Below are 18,500 nucleotides of genomic sequence, written 5' to 3'. Positions count from 1 at the left end.
TGTGTGTCTGTGTGTGTGTGTATATTTATTTTTGGGTGCACAGAAATGAGCAGATAATTGCATATTTAAAAAATCTTGTACATGTTACTGATATTTCATTTATTTATCTTTATTATCATATTTGATATGGGAATAATCCAAAAGTAATTTAATGTAAATACCTTGCAGTACTTTAGCATTCTGGGACTTGAAATTTGTTACTCAATGCATTTTCGAGAAGTAACAGCTATGTTCAAACTGTAAGCCATGACACCCATTCAGATGTTTTGTCATGATTTAGTCATTGACATTATGGAAAAAAAAGGAACTTCTTCACTGAATGCACACATATACACATGCATACAAAGCAAAATGCCACATTGCACAAGCAAACAACAACGACATGCAATGTGTTTACAGAGGTACAGAATGCCCTTGCCCATAATGTACCATATTTTCACAACCGTAAGGTGCACTCCAAATTCTTAAACGTTCTCCTAAATAGGCCTGGCACCTTATAATGCATGCCTTATGTGCAGACCGAGTCGCTGAATTTTGTTTATGACTGCGCCAATGAAGGACAAACAAACATATGCACATTACATTCTTAGCATGCATGCAAGCATGTTTTTCAGCATCAATAAAAGCTATTACTGTATATGACGAAGCATGCAGTTTCACATTTGTAAGCAGAGACACCTTACATTCCCCCACACACTCACAGTGTAGGCAAGACGTTAGTCACCATGTTGTTCACACTCACGGTGTCAAACTAAAATTATCACACCACAGCAAACAGAGTAGCATAATTACCAAATAATAAAAAGAACAGGACAATGACTGAAGAAATAATTGACACAAACCATGCACTTTAAATGCTATTTCCATCCTTGATGCTGCAAAGCATGCTGGGAGGCACTTTTTCATCACCTCTAGATGGTAACAAACATTTATAAAATGTGAAAGTATTTTTTTTCATTTCCTCCTATCCCATTGCATAATGCACAGCATTGACTTTTGACTATTTTGGTGTGAAGAAAGGCCCATTATTCACTACAAATTAGGGTTTCTTGCACATGGGCTAGTTAGTCGCTTTGGAGACTGCGGCACACAACAGATGCTTGAAATTCACGGAGCGGCCCATCCATCACCGTTCCGGAGCCAGAGCCAAGTGTGGCTGCCAATGATGCAGCTTGATCCGTGTGATGACGGCTGAGTCAAACGGGCGTTTCGATCCGGGGCTGGGCCACCCGAAGAGGCGCGGTTTCTGTTTACTCCCACAGCTGGCAACCCGAAGGCGAGGTGGAAAAATTCGACTCTAAATACGGACACAGCTGATCAGCAGGATCGATGTGAGGTTTCCAACGATCAGCCATCTCAATCATATAATTGCCCAGCCCTAATCGCAATGATATTTACAAGTAACCAGCCCAGTCGTGCCTAATGTACAGAGAAGCATATCTCCCTATTTCCGGTGACTGTTGGGCAAAGTGTGCTCAATCAAAAATATTTCTGATGGGGTACATGGAACAAGTGGACCGACACTCTCAAATCCCCCAATTCATCCTGTGTGAAGTGTAATGCAGTGAGATCTCAACAGCAAAGTGCAGACAATTGCCCACGGGATAAAGTGGAAACTCGAAGATCAAATTTCTGTCAAATTTCACGCTGGGTAGAAATGGAGACAGTAGAATTTTGGAGCCATCAAACTCACCCTAAAATAAGCAAATCAACCATGCAGGCGAAGCTTCACAGCGGCACCCACAGTTGCAGGTTTTTTGGAGACTTTAGAGGCATACATTAACCTTTTTTTTTTTTTTATTCAAATTTGCTCATGTCTTATTCCACTCTATCATCTTGGCATTCTATGATAGAAGGTAATACAAATAAAAACAAAAAACATGTTACGTGTTTCCAAATTATCTTCGTTCATGTTAACATTGCAAGTGTGTGCATTTTTGGGATGTGCATTGTTTTGTTTTTTGTTTTCGCCTCATACGCCTCATAAAATCCTTGAAACAGCTTTCAGTATGATATATTGCAGTTGTACACCACTTTGAATTACAACCACAATAAACATTGGTAAATGGACACCTCCCAGACAATGTTATTCAAAACTGAGCATTTGATATTTTGAAACAGTTCTCATACTGAATCTGAATACATTTTCCATGGTGTTAAAGACGTTACGGCCATAATTATCATATTTCGTTCCTCTTAGAGGAGACATTGAAAGTAATCATTGCACAGATTACACAGATGGGTTAGGTTTACAAATTAGTGCTCAAATGACAACAGAAGTAGCAAGTGAAAGCAATCATTCATCTTATAATTGACCAAATCATGTTTCATCATCTCAGAGATGATTGCGTATGAGCTTTCGCTTGTATCATGTTTTATAAAACAATTATCATATAAAGTTGTGGATGAATAGTTATCTCACCTGTAATACAAATACAGGTGCACCTCAATACATAAAAATGTTGGTTTAAAAAAAGCATTTTGTCAGTAGTCTAAATTGTAAAACATACAGATGAATTAAAAGCCAACAGAAATAATTTTCAAAAGCCTAGTTCCTAACTAAATTCCAAATTAAAGAATAGATTGATTGTCGAATCGACACAAATACAGTAGTTCCATCATTTGAATTGTACTACCGAATTAAATTGTTTTCCACAATCTTCAAATTCTTTGCGAATCGTCGTTGCAAATGCACTGAACACTAAAACTGGCAATATACATCATTGTCAGCCCTCATGATATTTAAGGTAATGTCTCAGTTTGTCCTCATCCATATTTCCGAGAGGAGTGTGAAATGTGTACAAACTGATCCGGAGGCTATCATTATCAGAGCCGCTTTTTGTCTTGCAACACAGCCGGCGGTGAAAAGGTCAAAGCTGGAAGAGAACGTGAAGCTGTAGCTCTACATTAAGGGCTCTGTGTGGCTGGTAGACTACATGAGGGTGAAGTCAAGGTCGCCGTAGCTGTTGTCTGCTTTCAGAAAAACTTCACACTAGAAACAACACAGCCCATGTGGATCAATTTTCAAGAGGCTATGAAAAAGGAGGAGTTGTATGATACAGGGGGCAGACACACTAAACACTTTTTCTCCTTCTGAGCTGTGAAAGGGTATAATTGGCTAGCAGGTTTATGTTTGGAGGTGTTCAAGATTGAAATCAACAGGAATCAATTCAGGGAGAACGCTGATGGCGTAAAAAGGATTTAAATTGGCTCTACCCTTCAGAAAAAAAAGACCATTTTTAAGGGAAATACGAGCAAAATTGCATTTGGTTTGTTAAAGCACTGGTGACAACTGCATGTTTTTCCAGGGATTGAAGGCTGATCTTTCCCCTTTGACAATAATAGGAAGTCAATACTCAAATGAAAGCACAAAGAAGAGAATAATTTTCTCATTAACTCCATTAACAGATAGTTATCATTCCCTGCAGTGGCTCAGGGTTTTTTTTAAATTAATTTCTTGGTTTTTTTTCTTTTTCAGTCAGCAGTTTCTTTCATTAAAGGAGTTGACTGTGAGGCTGGTTGTGCTCCATTCTAAGGTTGTCACATGCCACCACTGCCAGTCTGAGAGCGAACTGCGGGCAGGCAGGGTCCTGGGGCTTTTGGCTGGGCCGCTCCAGCGCCCGTGTGATGAGGCTTACGGCCAAAGTCAAGGTTAGGACGATAAAAAAAAAGCAGGATTCCAGCAAAAATGAGCTGAACACTTAGAGTGGAAAGGGGATGCGTTATTGTAAAAGAGCCATTAAAAGATGCACACTGATGGATTCTGATAGCCACCTTGGTCTGACATCCTCCGGTGCTTCGAGTTTAATGCCATAACTATGGGGAAGTTGTCACAGAACACTGACCCTCCCAAACGGCTTGACAGTGAGCAATGTGCTCACCTAAATTGCACTCTGAGCAAACCAAAAGTTAAGTCCTTGGTGGACAGGTTGTAAAGAAAGAAGCGGTTTGTTAAGTTTATAAGGGTACTCCATTAAAGCTGTGGCAACTTTTAAATTGTTTGCTGTATTCCAGAGTCCAGGAGTTAGATCAAAAGCAGCATAGAGAAGGAGCAAACCCGCCGGTACCCTCCAAATACACACAAGACTGACTTCAAAGTTTAGAAAAATCCTTCTACCTATGTATAATGCATTTTTACAATGCATGATTTTTCTTCTACCCATTTGATCAAAACATGAAGCATTATTAGTATTTTGCAATTTTTTTCAAATAACAATCATGGTTAAGAACTTTATTTGAACATGTAATACTTTTTTATCTACTTGCTCTTATTTTGAAATTCACAGGCAGTTTTTATTCACCAAAGGAGATAAACACACAGTTATTCTCATATGTTTGATTACCCAGGCAGAACTTGTAAGATGGGTACAAGTCTTTAAAGAAAACATGAAGGGTAAGAAGAAACACACATTACATTTTATTTGAATGGGATGGAAGTTAAACTGGCAAGCATTTCGGAAAAGCATTATCATCAAAAAAACATAACCCTTAAGAAATTCAAGATGGTTGTTGTTCAGTTATCAGCCATATTTCCAAAAACAATATTTCACAAATGATTGTGAATGCAAATGTTTGTTTGTTTCTATGTGCCTTGCGATTGGCTGGCAACCAGTTCAGGGTGCACTTCACCTCCTGCCCCAATATAGCTGAGATAGGCTCCAGCACTCCTGCAACCCTTGTGAGGATAAGCAGCTCAGATAATGAATGGATGGATGGATAGGTTAAATCCTTACATACCCTGTTTTCACAAACAGTATATAAATTATTTGGATGGGGTTTTTTGTAGAAGAATATGAGCCTTTCCTTCAACCATATCGTGAATCTTGTAAAATATTCCCATAAGAATGCAAGCTGCCACAGCTGCAAAATACAACTTAATTTCCTGTGATTGTATTGGCCATGCATTCTATTGCTTGAGTCCACCTGTTTCTTAACTTTCCAACGGTTTTAATGACAAATAAGGAAGAAAGCAATAATGCTAATATTGTTATAAACTAGTCTTGCAGGGTCAGTAAACAGCAAACTAAGACAGATGTTATGTTTCTTTATATTATGTGTTGTATATTGTATGCTTCCGAAAAGGCGTTGTCCAGCATGCGATGCATGTACAGTACAGCGCATATGTTGTGCAACAGTGTCATGACCAAATGAATTATGACTGTCGGTCTGATGAACAAAATAATCAACAGTGGGAGGAAAATGTAGGATAAAAGCAGCATGATTGGTAGCACAGTGATGGAAAGGCCTAGAACAGCACTTACTATTTTCAGACAGGCTGCGTGGGTTGAAACACACTTTAATGCTGCAAAGGTGTGATATTTTCAAAGCAGAGCAGGAGCCACAGTGTAGCTCACTGTCTCACTGTAAATTGCTTTAAATATGTCATTTTCTCCCCTTCTACTTCTGCTTTCTGTCCAACAGTGGCTCCTCCACAAAGACTTCAAAGTGACCAGAACAGTCAAGGATGTTCTGCGTGATTCTCTCTCATTATCGGCGCCACCTCAATTAATTTCTGCAACTTCTCTTTTGTTCTTCCACAGGCCATATTTTACTTCGGTAGAAAACCGGGTGCTCACAGGAAGCTGCTCCATTTACATTTACATTTTATTCACGTAGTCGCTCATGTAACGTGCAACACTTGTTGTTCATGTCATGGATGTTTGACTGAACTGATGTTGTTCTCCTTTAGGTCGTGGCCCTGGGGAAGAACAGCCGTGGCTACCACTACATTCTGTCCAATCTTGTAAGTCGTAATCAGGATGTCCCAGGGCACAGAAACTGAGTGACTGTATGCAGAAATCCACATTTCGTAATAGCAAAGGCCCAAAACAAATTGGTCTTTTGTACAAAATGGTTCACAATTTATCTCCTTCCTTAATAATAACAAAATGGCCCTAGGACAACTTAGGGCAAGTCCTAATAAATGGGAATGTGCTATATAACTAGCCCAATAGGCAATAGAACTAGCAGTAAATATTTTAGTTGCCTGAGTAGGACAACGTTTTCCCTGAAGCCCACTCAGTCAGATATGAGAGAAATTAACTTGGACAAGTTTTGAGTGATCCCGCACAAGGCCTTTCCACACTGAGCATGTGATTTTGTAACATTCACATGCAATACTGCAGCTACAAAACCAGAACTTCACTGTAAAAACCCTAAACCCATGTATTCGCTGATCATGACTTTTTTTTTTTAGATGCAGTATGGCGTATGTAAATGTTAACATTGGATTTTAATTATTCAAATGACAAAACCACGCCTCTTTCAAACGTGTATACAATTACATATCAATAGAATACTTGCTGATGTGAGTGCAGCATAAAGAGAACGATTAGATACGGTGTAAATTTGTTAATGGGCCTGATTTACTGAAGTGTGGTAGCAGTTTATTGTCAATCTTCAATATATGTGGAACATACAGCGAGCCGAAATGGTGAACCAACAGGTCACTGTAACACAAAGAATATTAAAACAAGCAAAACATGATCTTTATTGTATGAGGCAATTATAGATCCAAGAGGTGCTCAGGAGTCTCCCTTCACCATTTGATCAGAGAATTTGCAATCACCCCCGTTTGCTAGAAGTCATGTTTAAAGTCAAAAAGCAACTGGAGCATCGGTTGTTAACACAGACAGAAAGAAAGATTCCATTTTCAAGTCCCACCTAGTGTGGCATTACTTCTCAATTTCTCTGAGCCACATTTATCGACAGTCCTCGCTCAGTTCCCCAAGACCATTCCTCTATTTTTAGGTCACAATCATAAAAAGTCCACTCGCTCCTAAAATTCTGTGGCAGTTTCAAGTGCTACTAATCAAGGCACAAAAGCATAAAGCAGCAACTTTCAAACAGCAAGACTGCTGCCAAAAGGCTGCAACCATCAAGAACTGACATTCTGCTTCGATTACTGTCCGCTGGTGCTGTAAACAGTCTGCCACATGTCCACACGAGGGACAACAAACACCAGATGACAAAAATACAAAGAAGAAACAGCGGAACGCTTGAAGACCAATGCCTACTTCACAGCGCCATCTTTGAAAAGATCTCAAATTGGTGGTGTTGAGTTTCTTGTTCTTTCGAACAATTTGTTTCTTATGCAGGTTGCTTGTGATCTTCGAAGACTGATTTTTATTTTTTTTACTAAGAATACAAGTATCGATTGCTAAATTGCACGTTCTCTCTAACATCTTGTGAAAAAACTTTGAACAGCACGCCTAAAAACTGCTCTAAGGCCAGCAGCAATTGTCACACTGTGCTGGAATGCACAGTCAAGAGGAGTTCTGTCAAAAGTGACATAGCATGACTCCTTCTTGTGACTGGTTAAAAGAGAGGCTCTTGATCAATTGAAAGTTCAAAAATTACGATGCTGAACAAACAATCACAATCATTTTTGTTTGTGACAAACTGTTCCCACAAGCATTTTTTTCCTCCACCCCCTCTAATTTTACCTACAACATAGTGGCAAACAACTTCCATGAAGAACACTTCATCTCTACTTAGATAAATCACATTGCACATGCTAACTGATATTATTCCCATATGTTCCTCCCAGAACTCGTGCCCGGTTAGTAGATCAATGTTGACATTGGTTTGCGATGTCAATCCTTGGATTGATAACATAAACACGTGTCTACCCAACATGGGTTGAAGTTTTTTAAAAATGCAGTAAAACGCAAAACATTCAGTGGAAGAGTAAACATGTATTCCTTTAACCATGCATGCAATGGGAGCATCTACAGTAAATAAAATGCACATTGCTTGCTTGAATAACGTCAAAATATTTGTAGTGTTACGCCCCAAGATTTCTAATGAAAGAAAAAAAGAAACTGAAGTTGGACAATTTTTGACAACCATATTACTTTCTCTTTCTCATCTCAGGGATTTTCTAATGTGAGTCTGGACAAAGTCTTTGCTGGAGGAGCCAACATTTCGGGCTTTCAAATAGTCAACCCTGAGAACCCCATTGTGCAGCAGTTTATGCAGCGCTGGGAGCGGCTAGATGAAAGAGAATTCCCAGAAGCACGCAATGCTCCTCTGAAGGTACTTGATTGGAAGGCCTTTCACTGTGCATGCAAAGTAAAATGATCGCTCTATCTGAAGTTATCTGTTGTTGTTTTTTTCTTTCTTTCCCATCATCCTGTATTTGCCTTTGTCATTGTTTTCCGCCCACTCTTTATGTCCCCTACTTTGCATCCCCCCAAAAATCAATACATCGATAACAAGTGTGAGGCAAGGTTATATCGTAGCTTCAATTTACATCTAATTAAACAGTGAGCAAGACAGAAATGGATTTCGAATGGCATTTAATTAGATTTTGTCATGCTGCAGCAATGCAAATAAAAAAGAAGTTGCCCAAGCCGTCGCTGGTGAAAAGGTCAGGCTAAGTTAAAGGGGACATGCATGGGGAATAAGATCCCATATTGATGCGCTGGCCTCATGCAAATTATGCACTAAAACTTTTGAAAGAGATTCTCATCACACGACTTGAAGTTCTAATCAAATCTGCCTGATTAGATTGCTGAGATGAATGCATTCATGTAGTTCTCTATTACAACCCCAATTCCAAAGAACTTGGAATGTTGTTTTAGTGTTAAACATAAATAGAAAACAGAATACAATGATTCATGAATCATGTTCAATATGTTTAATTGAAAACACTACAAAGACATTTCAAGTTTGCTCTGATTGTTTTTAGCAAATAATCATTGACTTAAAACTTTATGGCTGCAACATGTTCCAAAAAAGCTGCGACAGTGTCATGTTTACCACTGTGTTACATCATCTTTTCTTTTAACAACATTCAATAAACATTTTGAAACTGAGCACACTAATTGTTGAAGCTTTGTGTGGTGGAATTCTTTGCCATTCTTGCTTGATGTACAGCTTCAGCTGTTGAAAAGTCCGGGGGTTCCATTGTCCTATTTTATGCTTCATAATGCGCCACGCAATTGCAATGGGAGATAGTTCTGGACTGTGGGCAGGCCGGTTGAGTACCTGCCGTCTTTTACTATGATGCCACACTGTCATAACACATGCAGAATGTGGTTTGGCATTGTCTTGCTGAAATAAGCAGGGGCATCCATGAAAAAGATGTTGCCTGGATGGCAGCATAGGATTCTCCAAAATCGGTATGTACCTTTCAGCAGTAGTGGTGCTTTCACAAATGTGTAAGTTACCATCCCATTGGCACTAACACTGCCCAATACCATTACAGATGCTGGCTTTTTAACTTTGCGTCCGTAACTGTTCAGATGGTTCTTTTCATTTTTGTTCCAGAAGACACAACGTGGACAATTTCCAAAAACAATTTGAAATGTTGACTCGTCGGACCACAGAACACTATTTCACTTTCCATCAGTCAATATTAGATAAGCTTGGGCCCAGAGAAACCAGAGGCCTTTCTAGGTGTTTTGATAAATGGCTTTTGCTTTGCATAGTAGAGCTTTAAGTTGCACTCACAGATGTAGCACTGACTTTTATATCATGACATTGGTTTATTGAAGTCCCTTGAGGATGCTCGTGGAAAAGTACAGAGAAGGTCAGAAGGAGCTACATTGTGTCTTTGTGGATCTAGAGAAAGCCTATGACAGAGTACCAAGAGAGGAACTGTGGTACTGCATGCGTAAGTCTGGTGTGGCAGAGAAGTATGTTAAAATAGTACAGGACATGTATGATGGCAGAAGAACAATGGTGAGGTGTGCCTTAATGGATAGGCTGACAGATGAGGTTAGACTGGAATCCCCTTGGACCATGATGTTCGCAGATGATATTGTGATATGCAGTGAAACCAGGGAGCATGCAAAGGAACAATTAGAAAGATGGAGACATGCACTGGAAAGGAGAGGAATGAAGATTAGCCGAAGTAAAACAGAATATATGTGCGTGAATGAGAAAAGTGGAGGGGGAAGAATGAGGCTACAGGGAGAAGAGATAGCGAGGGTGGACGACTTCAAATACTTGGGGTCAACAATACAGAGCAATGGAGAGTGTGGTCAGGAAGTGAAGAAACGGGTCCAAGCAGGTTGGAACAGCTGGCGAAAGGTGCCTGGTGTGTTATGTGACAGAAGAGTGTCTGCTAGGATGAAGGGCAAAGTTTACAAAACAGTGGTGAGGCCGGCCATGATGTACGGATTAGAGACAGTGGCACTGAAGAAACAACAGGAAGCTGAACTGGAGGTGGCAGAAATGAAGATGTTGAGGTTCTCGCTCGGAGTGACCAGGTTGGATAGGATTAGAAATGAGCTCATTAGAGGGACAGCCAAAGCTGGATGTTTTGGAGACAAGATTCGAGAGAGCAGACTTCGATGGTTTGGACATGTTCAGAGGCGAGAGAGTGAGTATATTGGTAGAAGGATGCTGAGGATGGAGCTCCCAGGCAAAAGAGGAAGAGGAAGACCAAAGAGAAGGTTTATGGATGTGGTGAGGGAAGACATGAGGGCAGTTGGGGTTAGAGAGGAAGATGCAGGAGATGACACGCTGTGGCGACCCCTAACGGGACAAGCCGAAAGGAAAAGAAGAAGAAGAGGTTTATTGAAGTGTTCCTGAGACGATTTAGTGATATCCTTTACCCATTGATGTTGGTTTTTGATGCAGTTTCGCCTGAGGGATTGAAGGTCATGAAGATTCATTGTTCGTTTTGGGCCTTTCCACTTATATGCAGTGACTTCCCCAAATTCACTGAACCTTTGATGATGTTATGGACTGTAGATGAAATCCCTGAATTCCTTGCAATTGTACATTCAGGAACATTGTCCTCAAACACGTTGACGATTTTGTCACGCACTTGGTCACAAAGAGGTGAACTTTGCCCTATGTTTGCTCGTGAGCAGGCATGGGGGAGAACATGCAAACTCCACAAAGGATTTGAACCCCGGTCCTCAGAACTGTGAGACTGATGCTCTAGAGCTGCCGCACTGTGTCGCCTGTGTGTGTGTGTGTGTGTGTGTGTGTATGTAAGCTTTCACATCTAGAAATTCCACTATTTCTGTATTCTCATGCATCTACCTGAGTTTTGCATTTTTATTGCTATATTTTTAAACCTCTTCTTGAATACCGTGAGTGATTCACACCTTTTGATTTGTTTTCAGAATTCTTAGTCTTGGATTTTTTTTTCTCAAGACACTTATAGCCCTCAAACCTCTCTCTGATTTCAATTTTGTATTGCCAATGGTACTCACACTTGTTTTAACATTCCTAATTGTTGCGTCAGGAAATCAATACAAATTCATAAATGGAATGCAAAGTGAGTAATCCGAGCTTGCTGTGTTTCTGCCTGTTTTTTTTTTCCATCTTTCTGATTACAGTACACTTCGGCACTGACACATGATGCCATCCTGGTGATAGCAGAGGCCTTCCGGTACCTGCGGCGCCAACGTGTGGACGTCTCTCGCCGCGGCAGTGCCGGAGACTGTCTTGCCAATCCCGCCGTACCTTGGAGCCAAGGCATCGATATCGAGAGAGCTCTCAAAACGGTAGGGTAGGAAAGACAAGACGAAGAGGAGGAGGATAGCGGCTGAGGGGCGCAAGTAAATAAATGGGAAAAATGGCTGGAAGAAGTGAAGCAGCGATAGCAAACGAGCAGGATAAAGATGGAATGTGACAGAGAGAAGGAAAGCGACCGTGAAGTCGTTCTGCTCCCGCTGCCTCCAGATATCTTTGCGCAGAGCTCACTCAAATTCAAACCCTCATTACCATAAAACTACATCTTTTATTAAAATGAATCCAGTTCATCATTTGATTAACAGACTGTGCACACTCCGGTAGCTTGAGGACTTGAGTAGTGTAATATCAGCTATATATGCAAAGTGATCTCTGTCTGTGTGGTTGTCACATGACAGGTCCAAGTGCAGGGGATGACTGGCAACATCCAGTTTGACAACTATGGCCGTCGGACCAACTACACCATAGATGTGTATGAGATGAAGATAGGTGGGCCACGGAAGGTACGAATAAAGGGCTCTATCAATCCAAATAAGATGATCAGATTTTTTTTTTACATTATTAATGACCTGGTAGATGAATCCTTGATGGAAAATTGACAATTGATTGGTTAAATTTTCTGTTGGGGGGTGGTGGGTCGGGGGGTATTGTTTGGGCAGGGCACATTCATAGTCCAGTACAGATTGCATGGCGTGAGTGAGCCCTGGAATGTAAATTCTCGTTCTCGTTTTCATTTTAGAAGGCAAGAAACACAATAAATATAGATGTCTTTATTGAAAGGAAAAACCATGTTTAAATAAAAAATGAAGGAAACGATAGTATACAAACATACATGTTCAATAGCTGTGAAAATAATCCAAATCATTTCCACACAGTCCCTTGAATTTTCCTACGTTTACTATGCCCACCCCCCTCCACCAAACACCAAAACACTTGCAGACATCAAAGGTTTGTGGCCATGAGATTTTGCCAACATGCATCTTTCAAATTCGTCTTGACAAATGTTGAGCATGCTAAATTGTTCACATGCATTGTGCTGGAACGCTGTGTGACATTTTCAAAGAAGTCAGTCCCTCAATGTATTCAATGCTAAGGGCTCTCAGTGCCGTGAGGACGGTAGTAAGATTCCGTTGTCTACCTCGATTGGGGAGCAGCTGTGCTGAGGTATGGCAAGTGTTAGAAGGCGCACAAATCACATGCAGCATGTGATCAGACTGCTAAATGTGTCCCATCATGAAAGATGCAAGATGAATCCCATGTCATCGGATCGTGCAGGTGTGATTTCTGGCCGTCGTCTGACAGTAATTACCATTCAAATTACCAATTACTGTAAAAGAGATACGAGAACTTCTTCGGCTCATCTTTAAAATGGTAATTCCCAGTAGTACATTCACATTACAAAATGTAATGACCTCTGGCTTTATTTCATAACCTCACCCAGTTCCAAGAGACAGCTGTGATTTTCTCGTGAGTGTGATGTGGTCCGATATGACACATGATTACACCCCCGGCCTTTGAGGCCTATAAAGCCCACACTTCAATTAGCATCACACTACCCCTACAGCCAAAAGACAGCCAAGAGGAGGGTTCCAGTGGAGGTTTTGGGAGTCTGAGTGTGTGTGTGTGTGTGTGTGTGTGTGTGTGGTGTGTGTGTGTGTGTGTGTGTGTGTGTGTGTGTGTGTGTGTGTGTGTGTGTGTGTGTGTGTGTGTGTGTGTGTGTGTGGTTGGGTTGGGGGGGTCACGGGGTGAGTGTGATGGAAGGAGGGGATAGAAGACAAGCTGGGCAGCAGTTTGTCAGGAGCGGGAGGCCGAGTCAGCCCAGCAGCAGTGCGAGGAGGAGGCTTGCAAGCTGTGACTGTCACTAGTGATGTATGGGCCTGATATGTGCCTCAGCCACTCAGGGTGAAATCAGGACTTTGCCTCTGGAGCAGCGCTCCACAACACGACTCCCATCCCACATCTCTCATCCCATGTGCATGCAGACAAGATGGAAGAAACATTTTGCTTTTCTTTTCCAACATTGAGGAAACAACTACAATACGTTCTCAACAGCCCGAGCAAAACCTTGGCACATTCTAACCCCTTTCGTTTTAACACCTGCCTGACCCAAATATTTATAAAGATCTGACGAGGGGTAAGGGGTGGAGACCAGATGTGAATGGTAAAACCTGAGCCAGCAACAGTTCGAAAACTGGCAGCAACATATGCAAGGCGTTTCATCGTGAGCCAGAGCAGCCATTATTTCAGATGGGCAAACAAACACTTGACATTGGTGCGAGTTAAGCATCTGTACAGCAGAATGCAGAGTAACTACCAGGGCAGCGCCACAATGAAGAAACCATAGAGCCACTGGAGTTATACTGTATGCTAAATTATTAAAGTGGAATCCAGTTCACAGGCCTTGAGGATCAATTGTTTACCTTAAAAGCTGAGAGGCTAAAGGCGGGAGCCATTTAAATTGTCTGCCTTATTCTGAACTAGTGCAGAAAAAAATATCGACTGAAGCACAGTATTTGGAAAAAAATAGAGAATTTAAAATTTAATCGCACTCATTTATGTGAAAATGTATCATTGAATACAGAAATAAAGATATTTGTTTTTACTCACAGTACTGCATTCTTAACACTCTTCTCATTTGCTTCTATTCTCATTCTTCTTCTGTATAATGCAGCCTTCTGGAAACTGCATTGCTTCAAAGAGTTTTGCACTACGGTTATCACGCTGTAAACCAGGCATGGGCAATGTTGGCTTTTTTTTTCTGTCCAAAGTTACATTTACCTATTTTATGTTCCCCCCAGGACCATATTAAATTCATACTTACAGGTTTAGATCACATTCGCGAATGTTTATTTAATAAGTAAGTATACATTTTGAATATTTTCGGGTTAAACTGATATTTTCATTAAAAATGTGAATGCCTTTGAAAACAAAAATTAAACAAGTACAGTACGACATAAATATCCAGATGAATATACCCAAACCCCATCCACTTTTGTTCGTTTCAAGCTGTAGTGGCATTCAAGATGAGCATTTTTCATCACTGACAGAATGTCACCCTGAACTCTTCACATTGCTATTATGTTTCCCTTTTACATTGTCAACCCTTGTAAGAAAAAACTGTCCAATGTGTTAAGAAGGATTTCTGCGCTAGACATGTGGTATGCCTGCGACTAGCACATTTCAAGTACTTTCGAGAGTTATGCCAACCTTTTGGGTACAATCTGCTGCTCTGTACATGGTTGATTGGACGTACCTAAAAGTTATCATTCCTAGAAATGTGGCCTTACATTAAATTGATCCTAATTGAGCAGTTTGGGGGACTCACATCATGAAACAAATCTTAAAATATAATGTTATTTATTATTAATGTTACTTTATTCCATTTTCAGGTTGGAATAATTTCCAGGTTTGTTTTCCATGTAACACGGCTGTCATCTGTAATACTAGCAGCACTAACCAATGTTCTCTCTTTACAGATCGGGTACTGGAACGAGTTCACACGCTTTGTAAATATAATGGACCCGCAGGTCACCAACGACTCCTCAGTGGAAAACCGAACCATTGTGGTCACTACTATTATGGTACACTTTCCAAATTGTTTGAAATGTTTCACGTATTCTGCCACTCAAGGTCATGGTGTTGATTGCCAATGAGTGATACATTCTGTCCTGGGCGGGTAGAACCACATCTTTTTTGTGTTGCTTTCCATCCACTCACTACATGTTGAAACAGTCGATGGCTGAGTGTTTCAACTGTATCCGTGTGGGTGTCAAAGCATTTTGATTTTCCATACTTCAGTGGCCTGTCGTAGCAGTGACATCACAATAATGGTATCAATAATAATGGTTGACTCCATCAGTTACATACGTAAGTAAACCTGTCTGTCCTCATCAAGTAAATGTTCAATGACACTTGGGATCGACTGGCCGAGGAGATGAGTTGAGCAATGTTTTTTTTTTTCCAAGATGGAAAAGCAAAATTGTAGCAAATTGTGGTACTTCTCCTTGTTATTGTCATTTTCCTTCTGTTCCTCCTTCCATTTGTTCTGTGTTGAACTTTCACTTAGGAAGGATGAATTTGGTAATTTTATGATCATTACGTAGTCATAAATTACCATAATACAAACGTTTTGGAGGAAAAAAAATGGTTGGAAATGAAACGGTCATATTTGGAATCGGGCAAACCGCTCAGCAGGAGGAAATCTTGAGATGAGAAATACAGTCAAGAAATAAGATGTGTTAACCGCAGGTGGGGGGGGGGGAGACGCTTGACTGATTCTGACGTGAAGGGATATGTTCAGCACTGAACAAACAAACCATTGCTTTCCCACTTGCACTCTAATTGCGTGCGGCTGTAATGACGATGCCCGCTCTCCTGAGCAGCCCCATTGTTTGTTAATGATGATGTGCTCGGTAAGAGAAAAGATTAGCTGCACCAGCATTTTTGTAAGGGAGATGAAAACCTAGCACGCTCCTGCTCTAATTCCTTCATACAAGGAGTGGTTTTGCTTTTTTTTTTTTAAAAAAAAAGCTACAGCTCATTTTGTGTTATTTTATTTTATTTTATTTATTTATTTTGGGAATGGAACAGCCTTTTAGTGCACACTAGTGCAATGAGCTTGAATATGTTGAAATAAGATTGGGCACTCTGATCTCTCTCCTGTCACTAGCATTTACTTGTGAAACCCATTCCCATCCCCACCTACCGCTCTGCTGACCTTGCCCATCCAATGACTCCCAACCCCTTATGCCTCCCTCTACTCTCCTATTGTATACAGTAAGGGCCATTTACACAACATTTTTTTTTCTTCCAGAAAACAGTAAAACGTGTGTTGTTTGGGCTATTTGTTAAACCCACACAAATGCTGATAAAAGGGTTTCAAAAATACGGACACAGTCTGAAATGTTTCTTTACAATTTACCAACTATCCCATATGTCAGTTGTTTCTATAAGGTTGTTTGATCGGGGAATCATGATGACATCATATGCAAAAGACCAAAGCAAAAACTTTTTTTTTTTTATTATACAGATGTTGTGTAAACACACCCTAAAGCCGGTTTTCAGTTTAATCTGCCATGCTAGGTTTTGCAAACCCAAATATAATTTGTGTTTCCATTGAGGTGTGCCTAGAGAAGGCGTCAGCTGCATCAGCTATGTAAATAGCATAATATGCTACCATAACACTAAAAAGTTTCTTTTGGCTTGTCCTGTTAGGGGTCACCACAGCGAAATATTTGTTTGTCACAGTTTTTACGGCAGATGCCCTTCCTGATGCAACCCCTCTCAGGGAGTGGAGGCCCCAGTGGGATACGAACTCTCAACCCCTGGTTTACCAAACAAATGCTCTAACCACTGAGTAACTGAGAAGTGCAGCATAAACAAGAAACATGGCTTTGAATCATGTTTCCTGTGAAACTTTTTTCGTCATTGATTTTACACAGAAGAGGGTAGAAAACTTTGTTAATCAATCAACCAATAGACAAAATTGTATTTATAACCATACAAGTGTACCCCTGTAACCAAGAGCCAACAAAACAGAACTGAAAATTGGGACGGTTTAGGTACTTTGGAACCATGCAATGGCACAATAAAAGAGTATCAGTTGGTGGAAATGGGTTTTACGTCTGTTCTCTCTTCCCTCAACCAACACCCACCCCCAACACCCTACCCATCCATCCCCCCATCCCCTTAAGATTGCAAACCGTCGCACCCTTGGGCTCAAATTGGGTTGGGTGCATTGGGCTTGGTGTCTGCTGGCTTCCACGTCTTGATAACAGCAGTGTGTCCACTCTGTCACACTGCTGTTATCGGAGTCTATGTGCATTCGCAATGATTCATTTCTTTCTGCACGCCTGCATGAAAATGAATATAGCAACTAGTCTAGAATGTAGTATGTTAAATCTGTGCGTGAGTGTGAGTCCACAGGCTCAAATGAGTGCATGCGTGTGTAATGCTGTGTAAATAACCTAATGTATACCAAGTGGTGAGTAAACCAGTTTGTGTTTGAACCAACAGGAAGCTCCTTATGTGATGTACAAGAAAAATTATATGCATCTGGAGGGGAATGACAGATATGAAGGCTACTGCGTCGATTTAGCATCTGAGATTGCCAAACATGTTGGAATTAAGTACAAACTGTCTATAGTAATGGATGGGAAGTATGGAGCCCGAGACCCCGAGACCAAGGCATGGAACGGGATGGTGGGTGAACTGGTCTATGGGGTGAGTACTGGGAGCCTTGTTTTTCACTGATTACATGACAGTTTGCAAGGAACTTCAACATGAGAGGAGATCTCATTTTTCTGTCTTAAGCTTATCACCAACAGCTCCTTGGCTATTGCCCACTACAGTCTTAATGCCGTCCGCGGCGCTCAGCCTTGAGGGAATTTGTCCAATGCAGCCTCAAATATGGGAGGGTTGGTGATCATCTTGAGACGGAGAAAATGAAATCATTTCTCAGTGCTGTTCATTGCAATTATTCAGATTTGCTTAGCCTACAAATCTCCCTTTCTTGTAGGCAAAAGTGAGGTAAGTACATGAAAACAATGAGTCCATATGGCAAACACTCTGTAATCACTTCAATGAGGGACAGCCTGTGTGTCTTTGAAGTGAACGTGTAATTGTGTTTAATGTTTGATGTCCATGATGAATATGCCACGTTGTAAATTCACAGCTGACAAAATCAACAGTTAAATGGTGGCGTGTGGTTAGCGACAACAAGATCCATATGAGTTATACTCTATAAAGGTTTGGCCTGACACATTCGCGAAGGGTCACGCCATGTTTCAAGTCTGAAAGAGATCAGGTTCTTGCAGCACCACGACCACAACACCTCCCTCTGAGGCACGGAATAAGTTGAATTGGAGCCGAATACAGAAGGCATAAAGCTTTTGCTTCGTTCTCTGTTCAATTTCCCAACCATCACTCTGCTAGATTGCATGTTTTGATGTGCTACGGTCCCAAAATTATCCCTCATTTGGGAAAATTCCACTTTATGCAGCTTGAGGGCAAAAAAATGGGCATTCACAGCATCATTCAGTCTTTACAAGCCCATATTTTTAGAG

The 18,500-nt window shown here is 40.8% G+C and overlaps 1 protein-coding gene across 1 annotated transcript in view; it reads left to right on the top strand.

Moving 5' to 3' along the window:
- The window catches only part of LOC133508861 (glutamate receptor 3-like), a 108,029-nt gene that overhangs the window by 69,317 nt on the left and 20,212 nt on the right, over positions 1 to 18,500 (top strand). The window contains exons 5-10 of the mRNA XM_061835364.1: positions 5,690 to 5,743; positions 7,876 to 8,037; positions 11,301 to 11,468; positions 11,835 to 11,939; positions 14,913 to 15,017; positions 17,452 to 17,658. Coding sequence (XP_061691348.1) covers positions 5,690 to 5,743; positions 7,876 to 8,037; positions 11,301 to 11,468; positions 11,835 to 11,939; positions 14,913 to 15,017; positions 17,452 to 17,658 — 801 coding nt within the window. The remainder of the gene's footprint in view (positions 1 to 5,689; positions 5,744 to 7,875; positions 8,038 to 11,300; positions 11,469 to 11,834; positions 11,940 to 14,912; positions 15,018 to 17,451; positions 17,659 to 18,500) is intronic.

The sequence above is a fragment of the Syngnathoides biaculeatus genome, chromosome 11, assembly GCF_019802595.1.
Source record: "Syngnathoides biaculeatus isolate LvHL_M chromosome 11, ASM1980259v1, whole genome shotgun sequence".
Classification (NCBI taxonomy): Eukaryota; Metazoa; Chordata; class Actinopteri; order Syngnathiformes; family Syngnathidae; genus Syngnathoides; species Syngnathoides biaculeatus.
This window is presented reverse-complemented; position numbering and strand designations above follow the sequence as displayed.